We start from the raw sequence: 21,836 nt of genomic DNA on the forward strand, positions 1-21,836 counted from the left end.
TTCTGTCACATAATGCCTATTGGATAATGACTACCTCATTTGCTTAACAATTGTCACAGAAAATGCCCCCAAAATTGGATACACTCATGTGATGCCTTGACATATGACTGCAGTGACATATGACCCTAATTCTGAACTCAGTTATGGTCATATGTTGAGGACTACCTATAGCTGTTTGAGCAATTACTATATCTGGTTATTTCTCCTAGAGCAGGGGTGTCAAACTCAAGGCCAGTGGGTTGCATCCAGGTTGCAGGGTGCTTAAATCCAGCCCGGGTGCCAGCCTGGAAATATCACAGGACTAGCCCATGATGCCTCTGGTGGCTAAAACAGGTTGCGTGAAGCCCCCTGCACCTCATTTCCATCCTCCATGGCCTCTTGCAGCATTCTGCAAGCTGAAAATGGCCCAAAAACACTGGCTCCAAACACACAGCCTTGAAAAGTCCCTGAGAACAGCCCCAAAATAGCCCAGAAATGGCCAAAAAACCCACCCAGAAAGCAGCCTGAAAAAGGCCCAATGAAAAAGCAAAAATGGTGCAAAACCCAGCCCCAAACGTGCCCCAAAACAGGCCATGGGGGATGAAAATGAGGTGTGGGGGAACCGTAACTCTTACCCCCTGGTGCCCTGTTTTGGCCAGCAGAGTGCTGAAGGCATCCCACCCCCCCAGGACCCATGTAGGAGGACTACAATGCTGATCCAGTTTGACACCCCCTGTTCTAGGAGCTCATTCATCTGGTCTGCATGAAAGGTTTCTTCCTATCTCCAAATGTGGAATTGTTTCCTTAAGAAATGGTTTATTAAAGACATGTTTTTATCTGGCCTTTGAAATTACTTAGCAACTGGTTTAATATGGAGATTGGGAGGTTGGAGTTAATATCTGGGAGATTATTTTAAACTTTCAAGATATTCATATTTATAAAAAGTGATTGTCAATAGTGCTGGTGATAGTTGTTGAAAGACAGTATTGCCTTCAGTAAAAAGACTGATGAATAAACAGCCCATTTTAAAGAAGTGGTTTTGCTGTTTGCCTAAATGAGATTTTCAGCGGAGCTCCTTGAGGATAGTACAGGATGCTATTTAATGATGCTATCATTGTGATTTAATATTTGGTGAAACTTTGGATTTTTGCCTAAGCACCAAAAGTATGATCACAAGCCCTCCTGGAGGAAGTGAGATCCTCTGAAAGCTGGAATTAAGCTTCTTCTAGTTCAGTTCCCAAGCGGAGCACCACGTTGTTGCTCCTTTAAGTCTGGTATTGAAAACCAGTTCCGAGCTGAGCATCAGCAAGCTTCCACTTGGCTGAAGAATTCATTCTATCTCCCCATCTGGGCTCTACCCTTTTATCATACATTATCGTACATATCATTTATCATTTATCATTTTCTCCTCTATTCCCCCTTTAATAGATTTTACCTGATTATATCTTATATAACCCCCATTGTGTATTATTGTGTATTGGACAAAACAAACAAATAAATAAATAAAATAAATCATCGGAGGGTTCAGGCCATCAGCCCAGCTTGTATTTGCTTAGGCCACTTTGGAAGGTTCCTGTGTGTTGCCTTGGCGACACAGTAGCCAATCACAGAACACTTTTCCTCAACCAGCCAGTTGCTGCACTGCATTGGTGGTTAGGCTGACGCTGTCTTTGTTGTCTTGCTCAGAAACATGGGAGCATCAGGAGGAGGAGGAGGGCGGACAGGGGCTCCTCTTTATGCTTCCCTTGTCTCCAACCTGGAATTGAGAAAAACAAAGCTTGTGTTTCAAACATGGGTTTCAGAAGGATTTAAAAAATCCCAAAATTAAAATGCTTAGCTATGTTTATTTAGCTTCTCTGCTTTTCTCCCCCTTTTCATCCAGGTCAGATAAACAGAGCTTTAAAGAGGTTTCTTTATTCCTCATAGCAATCTTCCCCAATGTAATCCCTACTAGACCCATCAGTTAAAAATCCAGTCAGACACAGCTTGATGACAGGATATGACGGGAGTTGTAGATCAGCTCAAACTCCCAGGGCCAGGCAAAGGAAGACTAATTTGTTTGGTTGTTTTGTCCAATACACAATAATACACAATGAGGGTTATAGAGGATATAATCAGGTAGAATGTATTAAAGGGGGAATAGAGGAGAAAATAAAGGAGTGAAATATAACTATGAGAGAATAGCAGAAAAAGATATAGAAGAGAAGATATAGGAGATATAGGAGAGACAATAGGACAGGGGACGGTAGGCACTCTGGTGTACCTATGTACGCCCCTTACTGATCTCTTAGGAGCTTGGTGAGGTCAACCCGTGGATAGTCTAAGGGTAAAGTGTTGGGGGTTAGAGGATGATACTACAGAGTCCGGTAGTGAATTCCTTGCTTCAACAACTCAATTACTAAAGTCGTATTTTTTATAGTCAAGTTTGGAGCGGTTAATATTAACTTAATATTATATGATAGGATCGACCATTTTAACCACATATTCATTGTAAATCAGCTGATTAGGGAAGGGAGTCAGTATCTTGTATCCATCGATGCAAATGTTTCCGGAATCTAATGGGCAAGGCCTTCTTCCACTGTTTCTTTTCAGCAGCCAGCATACTATACACTGCCAATCCCCTTGCTTCATATAGATAATATGAGGTAGAGAGGTAGGACAGTAGGAAATGCAGAGCATGGAAACAGACAAGATATTTATGGAAATGCAGTGCCACTGCCATCAACAGCTAAATGCGTTATAAGTAACCTGAGTCACCATGGGCAAAAAGGTGGCAATATAACTTTAATAATAAATAATAAATCAATAAAAAAAGGAAAAAATCTTAAGTTTTAAACTCATGTACAGTATATGTGAACACACATAGACAGAACTGTATACACTATTGATGCTCTTTATCCTAGTTAGAGCTGCTTAATATTTGAATAAAGTTACTTATCTATACAAGCCTCCTTGATTTGTCTGTTAAGTATGTTGGTGTGCATTTGTATTCCTGGAGTTGTATTTATAGTCAGGTTCAAGGAATAGCCATGAGAAATGTTGTTATGTTCGTTTAATAAGGATTTCAGAACGTAGCAACTCTAGCAACTATTCGTCTTAATCCTCACTATTTTTCTTCTCTATGAAGGCTCCTATTTAGGTTTTACTATGGAATTGCCCAACCTAATTCACAGAATTTCATAAGCACTTAAGATAACCTCCTCCATAAGTAATTATCAATGTTTTCCCATTCCTATTTTCATTTTGTTTTCTTTCCAAGGGAAAAAAAATCCTTAATTGGGGGGGGGACTAATTGCAAGGTACTTTGTCTGGTAGAACAAAGACTCTCCATCTAAAAACACTGAGGGTAATGTTAGCCTGAGGAACAGCAGCTATTTCAATTTACGGTTACTGTGAATCCTGTTACCCAGGTCTACATCCATTTTTTAAAGCATTATATCTCCCTAGCTGTCTCTTTTGTGGTTCCCTGAAATCTATTCGCTAATCTCCATCCTAATTCTGGCCTGCTCTGCGTCTTTTCTCTAGGAGTTTAATCCTGAGGAGTTTTACCACTTGCTGGAAGCAGCTGAGGATCATGCCAAAGAGGGACATTTGGTGAAGACAGATATTCCTCGTTACATTATAAGCCAGTTGGGACTGACTCGAGACCCATTTCCAGGTAATACAACCAAATTATCTGCTATCCAGGTGGCCTTGTCTCTGTGTATGTACCCAAGTCACAATATTTGTTATATGTCAAGTGACCATACTTGTGTGTCATTTCTTGCATGTATTAGCATGGTCATCTCATAACTCCTTTGGATATGTGGCAATTTGTCATGCTGACTATTCAATTTAATACTACATGGATTCCATGCAGCACAAATTTTGTTCATTTTCTTCAGTAAGATTCTTTATTCTTGAGCCATTTTTTCCCTTCTGCAACTTTGAGGGAAAGCTGTCTGACTACCTATTCTACGTAGGGGGTACAGTATAAATAAATTGGCACAAAATTTAGTTCCACAGAGTTGGAAAAAGAATTTAGCTAGGATAATCTACAGGCATATATCTAAGTTCTGAACAAAGAAATTAAATGTATGAAGGAGTTATTGAGAATTTAACAAATTGTCCAGTAGAAAGGAGAAGGAGGTAAATTGTTATCTACTAATAAATTTCTGGATTACCATCTTGTATTTGGTGATTTCTGGGATTATTTTCAAGAATGCTAAAATAGATAGGCACTTTTTGCAGATGAAAGAAAGAAAAAAGCTGATAGTGAAGTCTTAATTATTAAGAAATGCCAAGCATGCACACTTTTAAAATAAAATAAAATTCATATGGGATAGTGTAAAAGGAAAATCAGTCTAATTGTAGAAGAAGTCTGGTTATGATAGGGCAGTGATGTCAAAACCTTTCCTTTTTTTCCCTTGGGTGCCAAAAGGGTGCAAGCACGCAATAACAAGCACAAGCATGCCCAGACCCGTAATGCAATGCCCTCCTGAAAATTCATTTCCAAACTTTCAGTAGGCCCATAGGACCTGTTTTTCTCCATCCATAGGCTCCAGAGGCTTTTCTGAAGCCTGGGGAGGGCAAAAACGGCCTCCCTCCCCCTGCCCTCTGGCAGGCCGAAAATAAGTTGGCTGGCAAGCACATGCATGCTGTAGCTGACATAGGGCAACACCTCGCATGCCCTCAGATATGGCACCGCGTATCACCTGTGGCACACATGCTGTAGGTTCACCATTATGGTGACAGGCAAACCTATGGCATGGTGATGCATCGCCAAAGATGGTGATGCCATCTTTCTCATGGCAAAAAGATGCTGGCAAAAAGATGCAAGTCTTTTCTCATCTTGACTTCAAATCTCAATTTTTAGTGTTATGGCAAACCTTATCTTACAGCATCAACTGTTCCTTCAGTGTTTCTACATACATAGAGTGACTTAATGAAATTCAGAATCCCATTGTCTCCCCCCCCCTCAATTGTAGCTGAATATATACAACATAGCCATTAAAAATTGTATGGAAAGACACCGACATAAAAAATTCTCAAATTCCCTCCTTTCAGATTTTTTACCAAGCTGAATAACTTCATATTTGTTGTGTGTTGAATTGAGCTGAATTATCTAAATATTGATACTCCAATCCATGGCATCCATGGTTGTGAAATTACTACAGCTGGCAGATTCCAAAGTCTGGGTTATGCTGCTTGCTTCGTCTGAGTAAAACTAAGAACAAACAGTGCACCATGTGAAGGAATGGCTGATGTTTTCATTTTTAGGACCTTTGTTGTAGGCATCTGGGCTCTGGATTTTATCAGACTGATTTGCAAAAGAGGAGTGTTTACCCCTTTCCTTCAACTTGGCTTCCCATTCAAAACTGATCCTCCATTTCACTTTTCCCTCTCCACGATGGAAACATTGTTTGGATTCATCATGTGTAGTTGATCCTGAAACAGGATTGATAATTGTTCAAAGTTGTCTAACTAAGTTTAAGTTTAAGTTTAAGTTTAATCAGATTTGTATGCCGCCCCTCTCCGCAGACTCGGGGCGGCTCACAGCAATAGCAATACAATGTAAGACAAATCCAATATTTAAATTAATTTTAAAAAAAAAAAACCCACAAGTTAAAACCAATCATACATACTAGCATACCATGCATAAATTTTATAAGCCTAGGGAGAAGGAACATGTCAATTCCCCCATGCCTGACGACAGAGGTGGGTTTTAAGGAGCTTACGAAAGGCTAGGAGGGTGGGGGCAACTCTGATATCTGGGGGGAGTTGGTTCCAAAGGGTCGGGGCCGCCACAGAGAAGGCTCTTCCCCTGGGTCCCGCCAAACGACATTGTTTAGTTGACGGGACCCGGAGAAGGCCAACTCTGTGGGACCTAACTGGTTGCTGGGATTCGTGCGGCAGAAGGCGGTCCCGGAGATATTCTGGTCCAGTGCCATGAAGGGCTTTATAGGTCATAACCAACACTTTGAATTGTGACCGGAAACTGATCGGCAACCAGTGCAGACTGCGGAGTGTTGGTGTGACATGGGCAAATTTAGGAACGCCCATGATAGCTCTCGCAGCTGCATTCTGCACGATCTGAAGTTTCCGAACACTTTTCAAAGGTAGCCCCATGTAGAGAGCATTACAGTAGTCGAGCCTCGAGGTGATGAGGGCATGAGTGACTGTGAGCAGTGACTCCCGGTCCAAATAGGGCCGCAACTGGTGCACCAGGCGAACCTGGGCAAACGCCCCCATCGCCACAGCTGAAAGATGTTTCTCTAATGTGAGCTGTGGATCGAGGAGGACGCCCAAGTTGCGAACCCTCTCTGAGGGGGTTAGTGACTCCCCCCCCAGGGTGATGGACGGACAGATGGAATTGTCCTTGGGAGGCAAAACCCACAACCACTCCGTCTTATCTGGGTTGAGCTTGAGTCTGTTGACACCCATCCAGACCCCAACAGCCTCCAGGCACCGGCACATCACTTCCACTGCTTCACCGACTGGACAAGGGGTGGAGATGTAAAGCTGGGTATCATCTGCATACTGATGATACCTCACCCCATGCCCTTGGATGATCTCACCCAGCGGTTTCATGTAGATATTAAATAGTAGGGGGGAGAGGACCGACCCCTGAGGCACCCCACAAGGGAGTAACCTAGAGGTCGACCTCTGACCCCCCACTAACACCGACTGCGACCGACCAGAGAGGTAGGAAGAGAACCACTGAAGGACAGTGCCTCCCACTCCCAACCCCTCCAGCCGGCGCAGAAGGATACCATGGTCGATGGTATCGAAAGCCGCTGAGAGGTCAAGAAGCACCAGGACAGAGGATAAACCCCTGTCCCGGGCCCGCCAGAGATCATCCATCAGCGCGACCAAAGCAGTTTCCATGCTGTAGCCGGGCCTGAATCCTGACTGCTGAGGACCTAGATAATCGGCTTCTTCCAAGGAACGCTGGAGCTGGAGCACCACCACCTTCTCAACAACCTTCCCCATAAAGGAATCGTGTTCTGGATTTCCAGAGAAGTAGCAATGGAATTCGCATACAAATTCTGGAAAGTGGTAGTTGAAAGGCCCCAGGTGCTAGAAGGTCTGTGGTGTGTTCTTGCATTAGGACAATTTATTTCTTAATGCTTCAATGCACATTTTCACACTGGCAAGGCAGCATATGCTCATCTGCATCCAGTGTTAAATGTGTGCAAATACACATATATATTTCTCTAAGCCGGATTTCATGAGTGCATCTATATTGCATTGTGAGTGTGAGTAAAATTGCCAATATGTGCACATCAGCATAAAGAGGCTTTTGCATATCTGCTGTGTGTTGAGCTGCATGCAGATGTGCTTGCAAGTGCATGGTTGAATCTTGCCACGATTTGCCATTAGAACACATGGAGCTTTCATATATACCCATTTATACCACATGCATGTGCCTTTGTGTATATGCATGGCTCTGTGTGCATCTATTTTTCACCCTTTCTGTGCTTTCATAAATGACAATGGGGTTGCTAAAGCCTTGTTCCCTTGGCTCTCCCTTTGGCTCTTCCCAAACCTTGTTGTCGTCAGATGTGCTGTATGTGGAGGAGCACGATAGTGGAGGATCCAACACACCTGAGACAGAGGAGTTCACCGAGGTCAGTATACAGGTCAGCTTGGTCGACCCCATCCCAGCCAGGTTTTTTCCCCGCGCAGGGACTCCCACAGACACACCTTTATTGTGGATTTGTTCACTATGCTGTGCAACTGCCTCACTTGCAGTCTGTCATTACTACTAAACCTCAGAGGAACATCTCATTTGTGTAAGAAGGAAGAAATTTTCATAATATGCTGAGATTAACTAAAAATGTACAATGATATAACTCTAAAAAATTGTATCGATACAAAATTATGGCATTTACCAGTCACATATCATTTGTTTTTCATTCCTTCCTACAGTTGCCCATGTTTAGTCTTTCAAATTCAGGATTATATCTGAGGTTCTATACTGTTTCTACTGGCAACACTGGTAGTAAATGGTTTTAGAACCCACTGCTGGTGCTTCTTAAATAGCAGCACCACTTCTGTGAATTCCAGTGTTGCTTTGGGTAGTGGAAGTGCTGTTGTTCAATCACTATGTACTGTGTTGAATTTTTCATATGTTCACTTCATACTGTATTTAGCTTTCCAAGATAATTTCCCCACAATATACTTATATATGTCTTATGTAAATTAATATGTATTCATATGAGAGAATCAACATAGATTGCATTTCTTTGCAGAAGAAAATCTTCCTATGTTTTATGCACACAGTGCTCTAGAAAGATTAATTAAGATACAATAAGCATTATTTCTAAACCAGAAGCCTAATTTCAAAAAGTTGCTCAAGCTAGGTTTTGCTTGTAGAAGAGATTTGCACTAACCCATTAACTTTTTCCTACTTTTACTCCTTGGGCAACTAATAATGCTGTCTATCCAGTAAATTAAATATTGCAAGCCTCCCTCATTTTCAACAATTATTTTTACATTGGTTGTTTGGAATGGGGGGAATGTGTTAACTAAAATACATGCATCCAAATCTCTCATGGACTTGTTTAATTATATTGCAACCTCTTTGTGTGTGTGTGTGGTTTTGAGCTGTTGAAGAATGTTTGAAATTATATACAATGTAGTAAACTAATGCCAGATTTGCTTGTTACAAGGAAAGACTATCTTTAATATTTTGTTCAATAAAAAGTGATACAAATGTGCCCTTAATTTGGAATCCTACTAAATAAAATTTTGATTGATCCGCTGACTAAATATAGTAAAACCGGTAGACTGATTTTAGGATTTTCACATCTAACAGTTTAAATTTTAAAGCCGTTAAAGTTTTGGGGAAAGTGCTGAAATTTAATCAGCTTTGTTCAGTCACAATGAAAGCGGATCCAAGGATGGCAGCTGAATTAGACATTTAATTTAAAAGAGAGGTGGGCTCCCCTCGTGCAGTGTCTAGATCAATTTTTGTGATCTCTCCCCTAGACTGTATTTATGCAATTTTACAGCTAATTCCTGTCTGAAGTAGAGATCTCCTCTGGAGACATTACCATATCATTTACTTTGTCTCAGTTATATTACGCCCCTACAATATTTTGGGGAGAATGGCTAAGCCGTAATCTAAAACAATGACCCTCTCCCTGAAGAAAATTGCTCATTTCTGCCATGAAAGGCTTCAGTGAGGCTATATGGCATATAATATATGCTATTGGCAAGATGTACTTTTTTATTTTTATAGTGCAGCTGAAGATGTTGGAAAGCTACTATTGCTTCTCACGACTAACTGATTCGAGAGACTAAAATTGCTCTGCCCTGTGGTAGCATCAGCAGCAATTGTTAGAAATGGGTGAGAAAAAGGTGGAAAGAAAAACCCACTTATGGAGAGGAGAGTATGAAAGAGGCACGACATGGGTGGCTAAGGGACAAGAAGAGGAAACCTGGGCAAGAATAATGGCTTATGAATGTGACTGATGGAAGAGAGGAGAAGGTAAGATCACCAGAGGACAAGAAACAAAACAGACAGACAGAGGACAGATGGATTGTGCATGGGACTTGCATGTATGAGGGGGGGGAAGAGGCTGAAAGTGAAAGAAAGGGGTGAAAGGTCCAGGATGTTAACCTTAGTCATTGATTAGTGCAGAGAGGGTGCATTGTTTCCGAATCTTACTATTTCCCCGCCTGGAACTGCTTCCCTGCCTCAATCTCTCCCTTTTTCTCTCCCTTTTATAATAATTTGGGGGCGGCATATTTGTTTTGGGCAGAAAAGGCTGAATAGAGAAGCACCAAGGGAACCTCTTCCGCCTCCTCTTCCCCCTTGGAAAATCATCAAATGCATGATTGTTTCAGAGGCACTAGAAAGCTAACCAGCTGCTCTGTGGAAGTGGAGTTAAATTGGCAGATGGCATGAGGTTTTCAGTGTCATTTTCAGTTTATTAAATTTGAATGGTGTATTTACTTTTGATTTTTAAATCCCACAAATCAATTAAGTCCTTAATGTGCAAACCTATTATAGTGTAAATAAATGGTAGAATAATCATATTTTTTCCTGAAGATTTATAACGATTAACTCTCAATAGAAGATTAAAAGTTTATACAGAATCAGTCATCATTTTGGTCTTTCTCCCTCACACTTTGTCTTAGCCCTACTTTTGTGCAGTGAGGTATCAGCTCATAATTAGGCTCTATTCGATTAAGATCTATTGTGGTTTACAACTTAGAAAAGGTTTTGCTGCTTTGTTCTAAATTTCCTGTTTTTTATTGTTGAGAATATGATGAACATACATATGATAGGAGCTCTTTACTGAAGAACAGAGATTTTATTTTGCATTATTAGGACTTGAATGCTGTTGCTTAACTATGTATTTCATTGTGCACTTGACTCTTCTTAAATCTGGATATTTCCACATTTATAAAGGAAATGACTACCGTTTCTGAATGACAAAATTCAAATTCAAATGTTGCATTAACTTATATCTAAAACACATCTTATAAGGTAAACTTCTGTTAGAACTGAATTCTTGTCTCCTTATGGACCGCTTATGGCCTCACACTCAGAATGCTTAATATTGCAGAGTCGTGGGACCACTGCAAAGCCAAAGAAGCCACCAGGAGAAGGAGACTTTGAAACTATTAAGCTTATAAGCAATGGGGCCTATGGGTGAGTGCACTGCTACCATCAGGCTCCTTGGATCCATCGACTGCAGGAAAGGATCTTTGCTCTGCGTCAATATTGTAGTTCCAAATCGAGTGTGCTTCAAATGTTTATTTGAGCCAATCATTCTGTTTCTACAAATGGTAATGTAGATTAGGGGGCACCTCTCCACAGTTATAGCAAATTGGAGTATAAATTAGGAAGGTGGTTCAAAGAGGCCATAAAAATAGATTATGATTTTGAAAACAAATTCAATGTTTGGATTAGTTGATTAATGAATAAATAAAATTTATTTATTTACCTACCTACCTACCTACCTACCTATCTATCTATCTATCTATCTATCTATCCCACCCCACTCCCTAGGGACTCAGGCCAGCTCACAACAAAAATGAATATAATCAGTGTAAAAACATTTCAGTTTAAAATAATTGCAGCCATCCATACATTCATGGGCTGACCTTGCTAGTCATCCCTCTAAGGTCAATGACCCCAGGCCTGTCAGAAAAGGCAGGTCTTTACGACTATGCCCCTTAATCTCAGATCATCTCTCCACTGCCCCAAGAGAAAGACTAGGTCAAGCATGTGACTCCCCTTATGAGTCGGTCCCTGAACTACTTGGGTCAGGTTCATGGTTGTCGTGGAAGCCATGAACTCCTGCACTGCATCACAGGATTCACCGAGCGATGGCAGGTTAAAGTCCCCCAGCATCATGAGCCTGGTGAATTCTACCACCAGTGTGGCTACCGCCTCTAGCAGCACAGGCAAGGCCATTGTAATGCAGCTAGGAGGCAGGTACATCAGTAAGAGACCCAACTGAACCCCCGAGTCTAACTTCAGGAGGAGAGAGTCACACCCAACAATCTCTGGAGCAGGGATCCTGTGAGGAAGAACACTCTTGCATGCTATAATTGCCACTCCTCCACTCCTTCCCTGGGGTTGTGGCTGATGCCATACTTGAAACCCGTCTGGGCACATAATCTGAGAGAGGGGCACCCCCATCCTGGCCCAGCCAGGTCTCAGTTATACATGCTAGATCAGCTCCCAACTCCATGATTAAATTACGAACGAGGGGGACTTTGTTGACAATAGACCCGGCATTAAAAAGCAACAGCTTGAGCCCAGGGTTCTGACATCTCAAATCACCAGATGTACGAGCTGAACCAGAGGGGCTGGAACACATAATCACTTTGAAACAGCGAATCCTAGTTCCCTGTGAGCAGCCTACCCCTCGGTTCCCGCCATATCTACCTCTACCTCTTTAGGTATTGAACAGAAATATAGATACCAAATAAGCATGTCTGATGAAGGCATTCACAAGAAGACACTAGCATCTCTGGGGCTATATGGACAATTGGAGGAGAACCTCTGAAAACAACAACAACAATAATAATGTATAAGAGTTGTATGCCACCCCTCTCCGTATTTTTTCCAAGACCAAGATCTCAAATCTGGATTCTGACTTCCGACTGATTAATAGCCCAAAATGGTTTTTCTATCTTCAGATACACTGAATGATGACCATGTTTAATTTTCTCCTCTATAAAGCATTCTGTAAACATTAGTATTTTAGCCAACTAGAAAAATGAGGTGAACTCTAATAACTATGAAAGCTCCAGCAATCTTTCTTGAAATAATATGAAAATAAAGGTAGTTTACGGAAGGGTTGTGGCACATTGACTCCCAAGATTTTGCATTTCCTTTTTCTGGCAGGTGAATATAGACTTTTGGGGCAGAGCTTCAAAATGCCTCTTGCTGACCTCCGCTTTCTTCTCCTTCTTCTCTCTCAGAGCTGTGTATTTGGTGCGACATAAAGAGACCCGCCAGCGCTTTGCCATGAAGAAGATTAATAAGCAGAACCTCATCCTGCGCAACCAGATCCAACAAGCCTTTGTGGAGCGTGACATTCTGACTTTTGCAGAGAACCCCTTCGTGGTCAGCATGTTCTGCTCTTTTGAAACTAAGCGCTACCTCTGCATGGTCATGGAGTATGTTGAAGGTACGCAGTTTTGGAATTTGTAAGGGTTGGTACCTGTGCGATGCAAGGTCTTTAAAGCAGTCTCCATCCAATATCATGCAAGAGTTATGCTATGTTAGCAGCAGTCCATGGGATTCGGTTGGATTGACATGCCCTAAATACAGGTCTTTTAAGCTTTATCCAAACTGGAGTCCGAATATCTTAGACTTTAACTTCTGTAATCTCTGATTTGGACATAGGCAATACTGATTGCAACATTATAGGTGAAGTTAGTCTATTTGGAAGCAACTGGTTTAAAAAGGCTGACTTAGGATGCTGAATTTTATAAAGAAAACACTAAGTTTAACAGCACATTATTTGTAAGAACTCCTAAAGAATATAACAAATATATTACTAAATAAATAATGAATGTGTCACTAAATATATTACCTACAAGAATAATGTTTAGGAGGTGGCTGTAACTTAGTACTTAAGCACATGTCTTAATACAGAAACTTTTGAGAACTTGCCATGGGTTTTCTATACCTGACTGAATTGGGCAGCTACAGCCAGGAAGACAAGACTGATTCTATACTGAGCCAGCCCCATTATCCTGTTTTTCTAAGACATTACAGATTCCCTCATTTTCAAGTGATCCATGTTCTGACTTGGTCTATTTGGATCTCTTTTAACCCACTGCATGCCTGAAAAGCATCTGAAAATGCAAATAATGAGAGTTATAAAAGATAAAGTTGAGTTTAATTGTTAAAAGCAAAAATTAACAATAATTACATCTAAAACAGGAAAAATTAATTGGGTTATTATATCACAAAGGAAGAAAAGAAATATAGAAGGAAGATAAGGACTGCAGAGAACTGCATGAATTATTGCCACTTCTCTTCCCTCTAGAAGATATAGGGCAGAAAACTAAGTGAAGGAATGGATAACACGTAAATTTGTAAAATGTTACATTTTTCCCCATTAGGAAGGAAGGTAAACTTGTTGCTAGGTTGTAATTGGACAAATTCATGGAGAATAAGGCTATCAGCATCTACTTACCATATCAATATGAGCCCCAGAATTTTGACTTACCATAATAATAAAAAAACCAAAATAAATGGTTTTATTTAAATTGAGAATCCACCAAACATCTGGCTTAGCATGTCTTCTGACCAAGACTGTTTTCTCCCATTTTTAGATAATGTCCAATTACAATATGTTTCATGATCAGGTGCAGATAGAAATACTTGAAGAAGCTTTTATATTGCACATTTTGTTTGTGGTTTCCTATAGGCATCTGATAAAGAAGGCTAACAACAGGCTCCAGAATCACACTTCTTATATTCTTGAGAGTGCAAGTTCCAGTCAAAAGAACTGGAGAGAGTAGTTGGCTAAATAGAATGGCATCCTAGGCATCTTCCTAACCATTTCACCTTCCTCCTAGCAGGTGGGGATTGTGCAACATTGTTGAAGAACATTGGGGCTCTGCCTGTAGAAATGGCCCGCATGTACTTTGCTGAGACCGTCTTGGCCCTGGAGTACCTGCATAACTATGGCATCGTCCATCGTGACCTCAAGCCTGACAAGTATGAAGTTATAAGACCAGGCCTGTCTTTAGCTGTATTTAGGAAGTGGCTATCGTTGGTTCTCTCTGACTGATATTTATTCCTCTGCTTTCTCCACAGCCTACTTATCACTTCCATGGGACACATCAAGTTGACAGACTTTGGTCTTTCCAAGATGGGGCTGATGAGCCTTACCACAAACCTATATGAAGGTCATATTGAGAAGGATGCCAGGGAGTTTCTAGACAAACAGGTGGAACCCTGTTTAAGTCTGTTTGCAATGTGGTTATATTAAATGTGAAAAAACTCAGATATTCAAAAAGCTAAAGCTGTCAGGAAATCACTTGAAAGAAGTGATGCATTATTTTATTATTGGTGTATTTATTAGATTTTTATCCCATTTTTATTACTTTATTAGTAGCAATAGGAAGAGTACTTAGACCTATATACTGCTTCTCCCGTTCTAAGCAGTTAATAGAGTCAGCATATTGTCCCCAACAATCTGGCTCCCCATTTTACCAACCTCGGAAAGACGGAAGGCTGAATCAACCTTGAGACAGTGAGACTGGAAGTACTGGCAGCCAGTAATCAGCAGAAGTAGCCTGCAGTACTGCATTCTAACCACTGTACCTTTTAAATCAAGGTGGCAAATATACCTAATATTCCTTCTTCCTCCTATTTTCTCAACAATCCTGCAAGGTGGGTTGCTCTGAGAGAGAATGACTGGTCCAAAGTCACCCAGGTGGCTTGGATACCTAATATGGGGCTAGAACTCACAGTCTCCTGGTTTCTAAGCCATGCTGAATGTATAAATCTACTAGATTTTCCATTCTGATTTCTTTTATTCCAGCTCTGAGGTTATGTATTTTCATTTGAAGCACAGTAATAGAGAAAAGTTATAAAGTATTCCACAGGCTTTATGCCATTTTTGAAAGAGGTCTAGGGCAGTGATGGCAAACCTATGGCACACGTGCCACCTGTGGCACATATCTGCTGCCACGCAAGCCATTGCCCTAACTCAGCTCCATGTGCGTGCCGGCCACCAGTTTTTTGGCTTGCACTGAGGTTCTGGGATGGCATTTGTGGCCTCCGGAGGGCCTCGGGGGGGTGGGGGGAGCCATTTTAGCCCTCCACAGGCTCCAAGAAAACCTCTGGAGCCTGGGGAAGGCAAAAAGTGGATCTACTGGGCCCACCCAAAGTTGGGAAATGGGGGAGTGGGAGGATCGTGTGAACATGAACATGGGGTGGGGCAGTATGGGGGGATCACACACGCATGCGCAGGGGGCAGGAGGGCATTGAATTATGGATGTGGGCACTCCCATACATGCAACAGCGTGTGTGCAGGTGTTTTTGGCACCCGAGGAAAAAATGGTTTGCCATCACTGGTCTAGGGAGACAAAATGCAAGATAATACAAAATGATATGATATGAAAATGATAAACCCACAGCAATCTTTTTCATTTTTTAATAGCTTAATATGTTGAGATACCTGACACTCAGTGGATCAGCATTTTTGATAGCTGAATAAAGACAAATATCTTAACAGGTGTGTGGGACCCCCGAATACATTGCCCCTGAGGTGATCCTTCGCCAAGGTTATGGGAAGCCAGTGGACTGGTGGGCCATGGGCATCATCCTCTATGAATTCCTGGTGGGCTGTGTACCATTCTTTGGAGACACTCCTGAAGAGCTGTTTGGCCAGGTCATCACTGGTACGTAGGGCAAATGTTGCTTCTTTTAGGGGCTCACTTTAGAATTTGTTCCAGGCTTTTGGTGGATTTTAGACTAAACTGACAAGTCCAAAAAAAAAAAAAAAAAAGGCAGAGGAAATACAAACCACTATATTTTTGCCAAGAAGACCACATGGGCATTTCCATGAAATCAACAGGTTCATCTCAAAGGTGGCTTTCCCTTTAGATAAAGCAATAAAATAGACGAAGTGAAGAGCAACATGAAATTGTGAGGGAAGCATTGTGTAGAACCAATGTTTTGAGATGCAGCTCCTGCTACCCTATATTCTTAAATTACATCATTTAAGTTGCAGCCTCAGTAGGAGGAGCTTTTTTATTTATTTATTTATTTATGTATTTATTTATGTATTTATTTATGTATTTATTTATGTATTTATTTATGTATGTATGTATTTATTTATTTAATTTGTATGCCGCCCCTCTCCATACACTCGTAGACTCATAACCCCCTCCTATTTTGGACCCCCTTTGACCTGATCTGTTTTCCCAAGCGCCACTATCAGACTACAACAGCCTGTCTTTATTTCCTTGCTTTCAGATGACATCTTGTGGCCAGAAGGAGAGGAGGCGCTCCCCTCAGATGCTCAGCATCTGATCTCTTGCCTCCTGCAAACCAATCCGCTTCTCCGCCTGGGAGCAGGTAAGGTCAGACAAGAGAGTGAAGGAGCTATGGGTAGAGCATTCCAGCCAGTGGTAGGATTCAATTTCCCCCCCCCCTACCGGTTCTGTGAGTGTGGCTTGGTGGGTGTCGCAGGGGAAGGATACTGCAAAATCCCCATTTCCTCCTCGGGAGGCAGAGAATTTCTCGAGAACTGGCCAGAACCTGCTGAAACGCACCTCTGGTTCCAGTTCCTAAAGAGAGAGGTTGTTATCTTTCCTCTTAGGCCTCAAAGGGTTCCCCAACTATGGCCATAGTAAGCATCCCCAGTTTGCCACCTTTCTCTCCATTAAAGTATCTTTGGCAACAGGATCCAAATGTCTTAGCTAAGCAATACGGTAGCGGCTTGTCTCGTTCTTTTTGCTTAGTGTGATTTTTGATCTTGTCCAGTAGAGGACAGCAAAACCTTCTTTTCATTCTTTTTACACAGGTGGCGCCTATGAAGTGAAACAGCATCCATTTTTCAAAGAACTAGATTGGAACGGGCTTCTGAGGCAGAAAGCTGAGTTCATTCCTCACCTGGAATCTGACGAAGACACCAGCTATTTTGACAGCAAGTGTTAACCTACCTTTCTCTCCATGCCTCAACCTGAATATTTTGTTTTGGGTTTTTTTTCCCATCAGGTTTTTTATTTTATAACATATAAAAATTCCATTTTCAATTAAATAGTGTGGCGTTTGGGTACAAATAATTTTAGGAGATAGTAGTCAAAATATTTACAACATCACATTAGTATTGATTATAATAATGATGATGATGTTTAATTATCCATTTTAACATACATTCCTTATATCATTGATCCTTTTTTTATATTTCCCTGTTTCTAACTCCTGTTTTTTATCAGCTAACCATCGATAAAATAAATCCCAGGTCAAAAAGTATTCAGTTTCTTTCTTTTCCCTAATTGTAAGTGTTAGCCTGTCCATTTCTTCACATTCCAGTATTTTTAAAATAACTTTTTCATCTGTAGGATCTCTTCACTTTTCCATTGTTGTGCAAACACAATTCTAGTTGCAATCAATACATATGCCTTCCACTTATTGTATTTATTGTGTAAAGTGCCCAACAAAAATATTTCTGGTTTTACCATTTTTTCCAACCATGTTTTTGTCCAGTATTTTTTTGCTTTGGGGCATGTCCACCACATATGATAGCATGAACCATGTATCTGATGTCATTTCCAACATTTTGCAGACATGTCCTTAAACATCTTTGGTATCTATAAAACATTTTATAAAGATTTTCTTCATATGCATCTTTATACTTAACAAATAGCTGTATATTTTCTTTATTAATTTTTCATCTGTCCCTGTTAATATCTGGTCTAAATTCTGTTAGTTCTTTATAAAAACTTGAATATTTTGATTAATAGTTTAAAGTCTTTTAAAGTCAATTATCCAGCTATCCCTGACCATCGCTCACCTGGCTTTTATGGAAAGATCCCAAATAATTTTGTGATTTTATTTCCTCTCTTGATAAAATAGCAGCTATGAATATTCATAAGGGCACAACATGGAGGAGTGGGGTGGAAGGCTATGTAGCTTAGTGGAAACATTCTTGTTTGACCAGCAGAATAGCTGCCTAATATTTCCAAGAAAGGCAGGAAAAGATCCTAGGACAGTGTTTCTCCTCCTTGGCATCATTAAGGTGTCTGGACTTCAATTCTCAGAATCCCCAGCCAATAGTCCTTGACTTACAACCACAGCTGAATCCAGAATTTTACTCCTCAGTCATTACAATCATATGGTCAATATTTGACTGGACTCCATTTTATGACCATTTTTACAATGATCATTAAATGAATTGTGTGGTCACACAAAGCCAAATTGGCTTATTTAATAGGCGGTTTTTGTCAGAGAACAGCAAAAAAATAATAATCCCAAAACATGATCATATGACTGGTTGTAAGTGTGAGTCAGTTGCCAAGTGCCTGAAATGTGATCACATGACCATTGGGGATAGTGCAGCAGTTGCAACTTTTTTGAGCCTGTTGTAACTCTGAACAGTTGTTAAGCCACCACTCATAAGTCAAGGACTACCTGTAGAAGTTGTTAATTTTGAAAAATACTTTCCTAGACAGCAACTGGCAGCCATTGACACTGGTGCTGAACTAAGAGCCAGTGTTCTGGCACCGTGAAAAGACACTGCCTCTATATCTATCTACTTCTCTATCTGATATTTGATGCTGACTGTCTTTTGAAAACAAGATCAGTGAGATTCTGACAGGAGAAAAGTTACTTTTATTGCACTTGCAGTCCAGTCCATGATGAGACATTAAAAGAGAACTCTTTCCAGGCACACAGGAAAGAGCATCCTGTACTGAGATTTTGTTTACTTAAGGCCACTTAGGTTAGAGGGCGCAGGGAAGCAAAATGATTGGGCTAAGTCCCAGAAGTTACACTGCCTGGATTTCTGTGAGCCTCATGAGCTCTTCTTTCTCATTTTAGCCCGCTCTGATCGTTACCACCACATTAATTCCTATGATGATGAAGATACAACTGAAGATGAGCCAGTGGAGATACGTCAGTTTTCATCTTGTTCTCCCAGATTCAGCAAGGTAAAGCCCTTATTTACTGCAATTCTTTCTCAGGGCCACTTCGGTGTTGAGAATAAAGGATTAGGATGAAATACCCAGGAGACCCGAGGTCCTGGTCTTCCCTTAGGCATGAAAGCACGTCTCCTGCCACATACCTCCCAGAGACCAATTAGAGCACACAGAGTCGGCATCCTCCAGGTCCAGTCAACTATGCAATGCAGATTGGCGGGACCACGGGGGAGGGCCTTCTCTGTTGCTGCCCCAGCTCTATGGAATTAACTCCCCACCCCCCACCCCAACATCCACACCGCTCCCACCCTGCTGGCTTTTTGCAAGGCCACGAAAACCTGGCTATGCCGGCAGGCCTGGGGGCCCAGAATTAACAACTAGCCTGGCCACATATATGAATGCGTATGAACGGTGTTGGTGCACGTTGTTGTGTTTATTTTATATAAGCTTTAACCATGGTTTTAGTGTATTTTGTTACTTATTTTTACTGTTCCGTAATTTTATTGTTGTAAGCCACCCTGAGTCCTTTGGGGTTGGGCGGCATAGAAGGCAAATTAAACAAACAAATAAATAAATAAAATAAAGCAGGCTGGATGAGCTTTGAGCCAGTTTTGTCCCTGTCCTCCAGCCAGAGCTGACCATCATGGAGAAAATAAGAGGAGAAAGCACTATGTACTGTATGCTCCTTGCAGTAGTACAAAATAAAAATGGGCTTAAAATCTAATAATAAATAAGTTGGATTTGTCATATCTTTGTGCCAATGTTGTTGAGTACATATAAAGAGCAGAGATGGCCATTCTGTCACCCATCCAGTTATTTGGAATGAAACTTGGAGATTGCCAGATTCATGTTCATCATTGAATATGAGCCGGGGTGGTGCAGTGGTTAGAGTGCAGCCCTGCAGGCTACTTCAGCTAACTGCTGGCTATAGTTCAGCAGTTCAAATCTCACCACGGCTGAAGGATGACTCAGCCTTCCATGCTTCCGAGGTGGGTAAAATGTGATTGTTGGGGGCAATATGCTGATTCTGTAGACCACTTAGAGGGGGCTGTAAAAGCACTATGAAGCGGTGTATAAGTCTAAGTTCTATTGCTATTGTATTAGGAAAAGTGTTAGGGAAATCAAACCCTTTGCTATTTACTTTGTAAGAATCATGGGATGTGTGAGCAGGTTACAAACAGCTCCCAGTAAATACAAACCAAAAATTACAGTTACTGGCTTCCATTAAAACCAAGATAGGGAAGTCAACTTTGAGCCACAATTCCTTAGGTTCATATCCTGATTTATTCACCTGCATTTTAAATTTATTTATGTATTTGTTTGTTTGTTTAATTTGCATAGCCACCCAATCTCACAAGACAATCTTTTCTGTTTTTAAGTGCATTATTTAAATCTTTTAAAGTTAACACTGGAACTCAGAAGTCAAGATTGAAGATAAAATGTGCAGATACTTGAATAATTCTATGAAATGGTTGATGCTTCTGCTGCTTTTATTATTAGCCTTCCCTGTCCAGAAGATTATACAAGGTTGAAATTAAAGCAAATTGGGTCTGAAATTTACATCATGGATGTGCAGATATTTTATGTTGCAATATTACAAAGAAGCACAATGAAGCATTGTCCCACAATCCTATGAAATAGTTTTTTACTCACATATAAATTGTCATGTGTTTTCCTACCTCCATGTTTGCTGAGATAATCTGTATCTAAGGGGATCCAGTTTTAGGAGATGATTAGCAGTGGAGGGGAGCTTTGTTTCTCTGCCCCTGGACAATTCTCTATGTCAGGGCTCTCCAACCCCTGGTCTGCGGACCCTACTGGTCTGCAGCTTGTTAGGAACCTGGCCACCCAAGCGCTGGGTGAGCATGCAAAGCTTCATTTGCACATGGGCAGAATGTAAGCTACACACACAAAACCATTTCCCCACCCCACCCAGCCACTGCCTCCACAACCACTGCCAGTCCATTGAGCCAGAAAGGTTGGAGGCCACTGCTTTACTTACTCAGATTTTCCTTCCTCCTTGGTAGGTGGAAAAAAAGTGATCTGGGATAGACTGGAAAGTGGGAGAGTTGACCAATAGGAGAATGTGAAGGCCCGTCATTAATTCTTGTGTTGGGGACAGGATTTTTATTCCTATTTTGGGAATGGAGCTGAATTTGAATAGGATTGTGACTGGGTTGTGTCGTCTCTCTTCCACTGATATTTCTCATTAAAGTGTAAGAGCCCATCTCTTTCCTCTTCTTCTTTCCCCTTTTATTCCAGGTGTACAGCAGTATGGAGCACCTCTCCCAGCATGAGCAAAAGACTTCAGGTGTCACTAAGCGGGATCAGAGCAACAAACACAAGGATGACAGGCTTAGCAAACGGGAAAGCCTCGGCAGCTTCACGCTTCGGGACAAGAGCTGGCGCACCAGCTCTCCAGAAATGTGAGTCCCACCTGGGCTTTTTTGCAGTGACTGTCCCTTTCCCAGGGCAGGGGGGTGAGATTTAGGGTGGCTAGGGAAAGAGAAGATCGGGGTGGATTTGAGGGGGCACTTTGGGAGATCTGGTGAGCTGGCTGTTTCTGTTGAGCAACAAGGGATGGGAAAGTCTCTTTCTGAACATTCAGATCCTTGGTGATGTGGCAGTGGAAACTCACACTTTTGGCACTGAGAAAGTGGATCATATATCTAGCATAATCAGCAGCAGCTCAGTGTGCATGTGTGCGTGAGGGGAGGGAGAAAGAAATGTGAGAGGTGTGA

General features: G+C 41.4%; 1 protein-coding gene across 1 annotated transcript in view; it reads left to right on the forward strand.

Moving 5' to 3' along the window:
- MAST1 (microtubule associated serine/threonine kinase 1) overlaps nucleotides 1-21,836 on the forward strand; it is a 59,871-nt gene that overhangs the window by 29,231 nt on the left and 8,804 nt on the right. The window contains exons 9-19 of the mRNA XM_070741490.1: nucleotides 3,505-3,637; nucleotides 7,522-7,589; nucleotides 10,539-10,624; nucleotides 12,409-12,617; nucleotides 14,023-14,161; nucleotides 14,261-14,393; nucleotides 15,687-15,852; nucleotides 16,430-16,531; nucleotides 16,980-17,102; nucleotides 18,998-19,107; nucleotides 21,358-21,521. Of these exons, the coding sequence (XP_070597591.1) occupies nucleotides 3,505-3,637; nucleotides 7,522-7,589; nucleotides 10,539-10,624; nucleotides 12,409-12,617; nucleotides 14,023-14,161; nucleotides 14,261-14,393; nucleotides 15,687-15,852; nucleotides 16,430-16,531; nucleotides 16,980-17,102; nucleotides 18,998-19,107; nucleotides 21,358-21,521 (1,433 nt within the window). The remainder of the gene's footprint in view (nucleotides 1-3,504; nucleotides 3,638-7,521; nucleotides 7,590-10,538; nucleotides 10,625-12,408; nucleotides 12,618-14,022; nucleotides 14,162-14,260; nucleotides 14,394-15,686; nucleotides 15,853-16,429; nucleotides 16,532-16,979; nucleotides 17,103-18,997; nucleotides 19,108-21,357; nucleotides 21,522-21,836) is intronic.

Source organism: Erythrolamprus reginae, chromosome 2, assembly GCF_031021105.1.
Source record: "Erythrolamprus reginae isolate rEryReg1 chromosome 2, rEryReg1.hap1, whole genome shotgun sequence".
NCBI classification, from domain to species: Eukaryota; Metazoa; Chordata; class Lepidosauria; order Squamata; family Dipsadidae; genus Erythrolamprus; species Erythrolamprus reginae.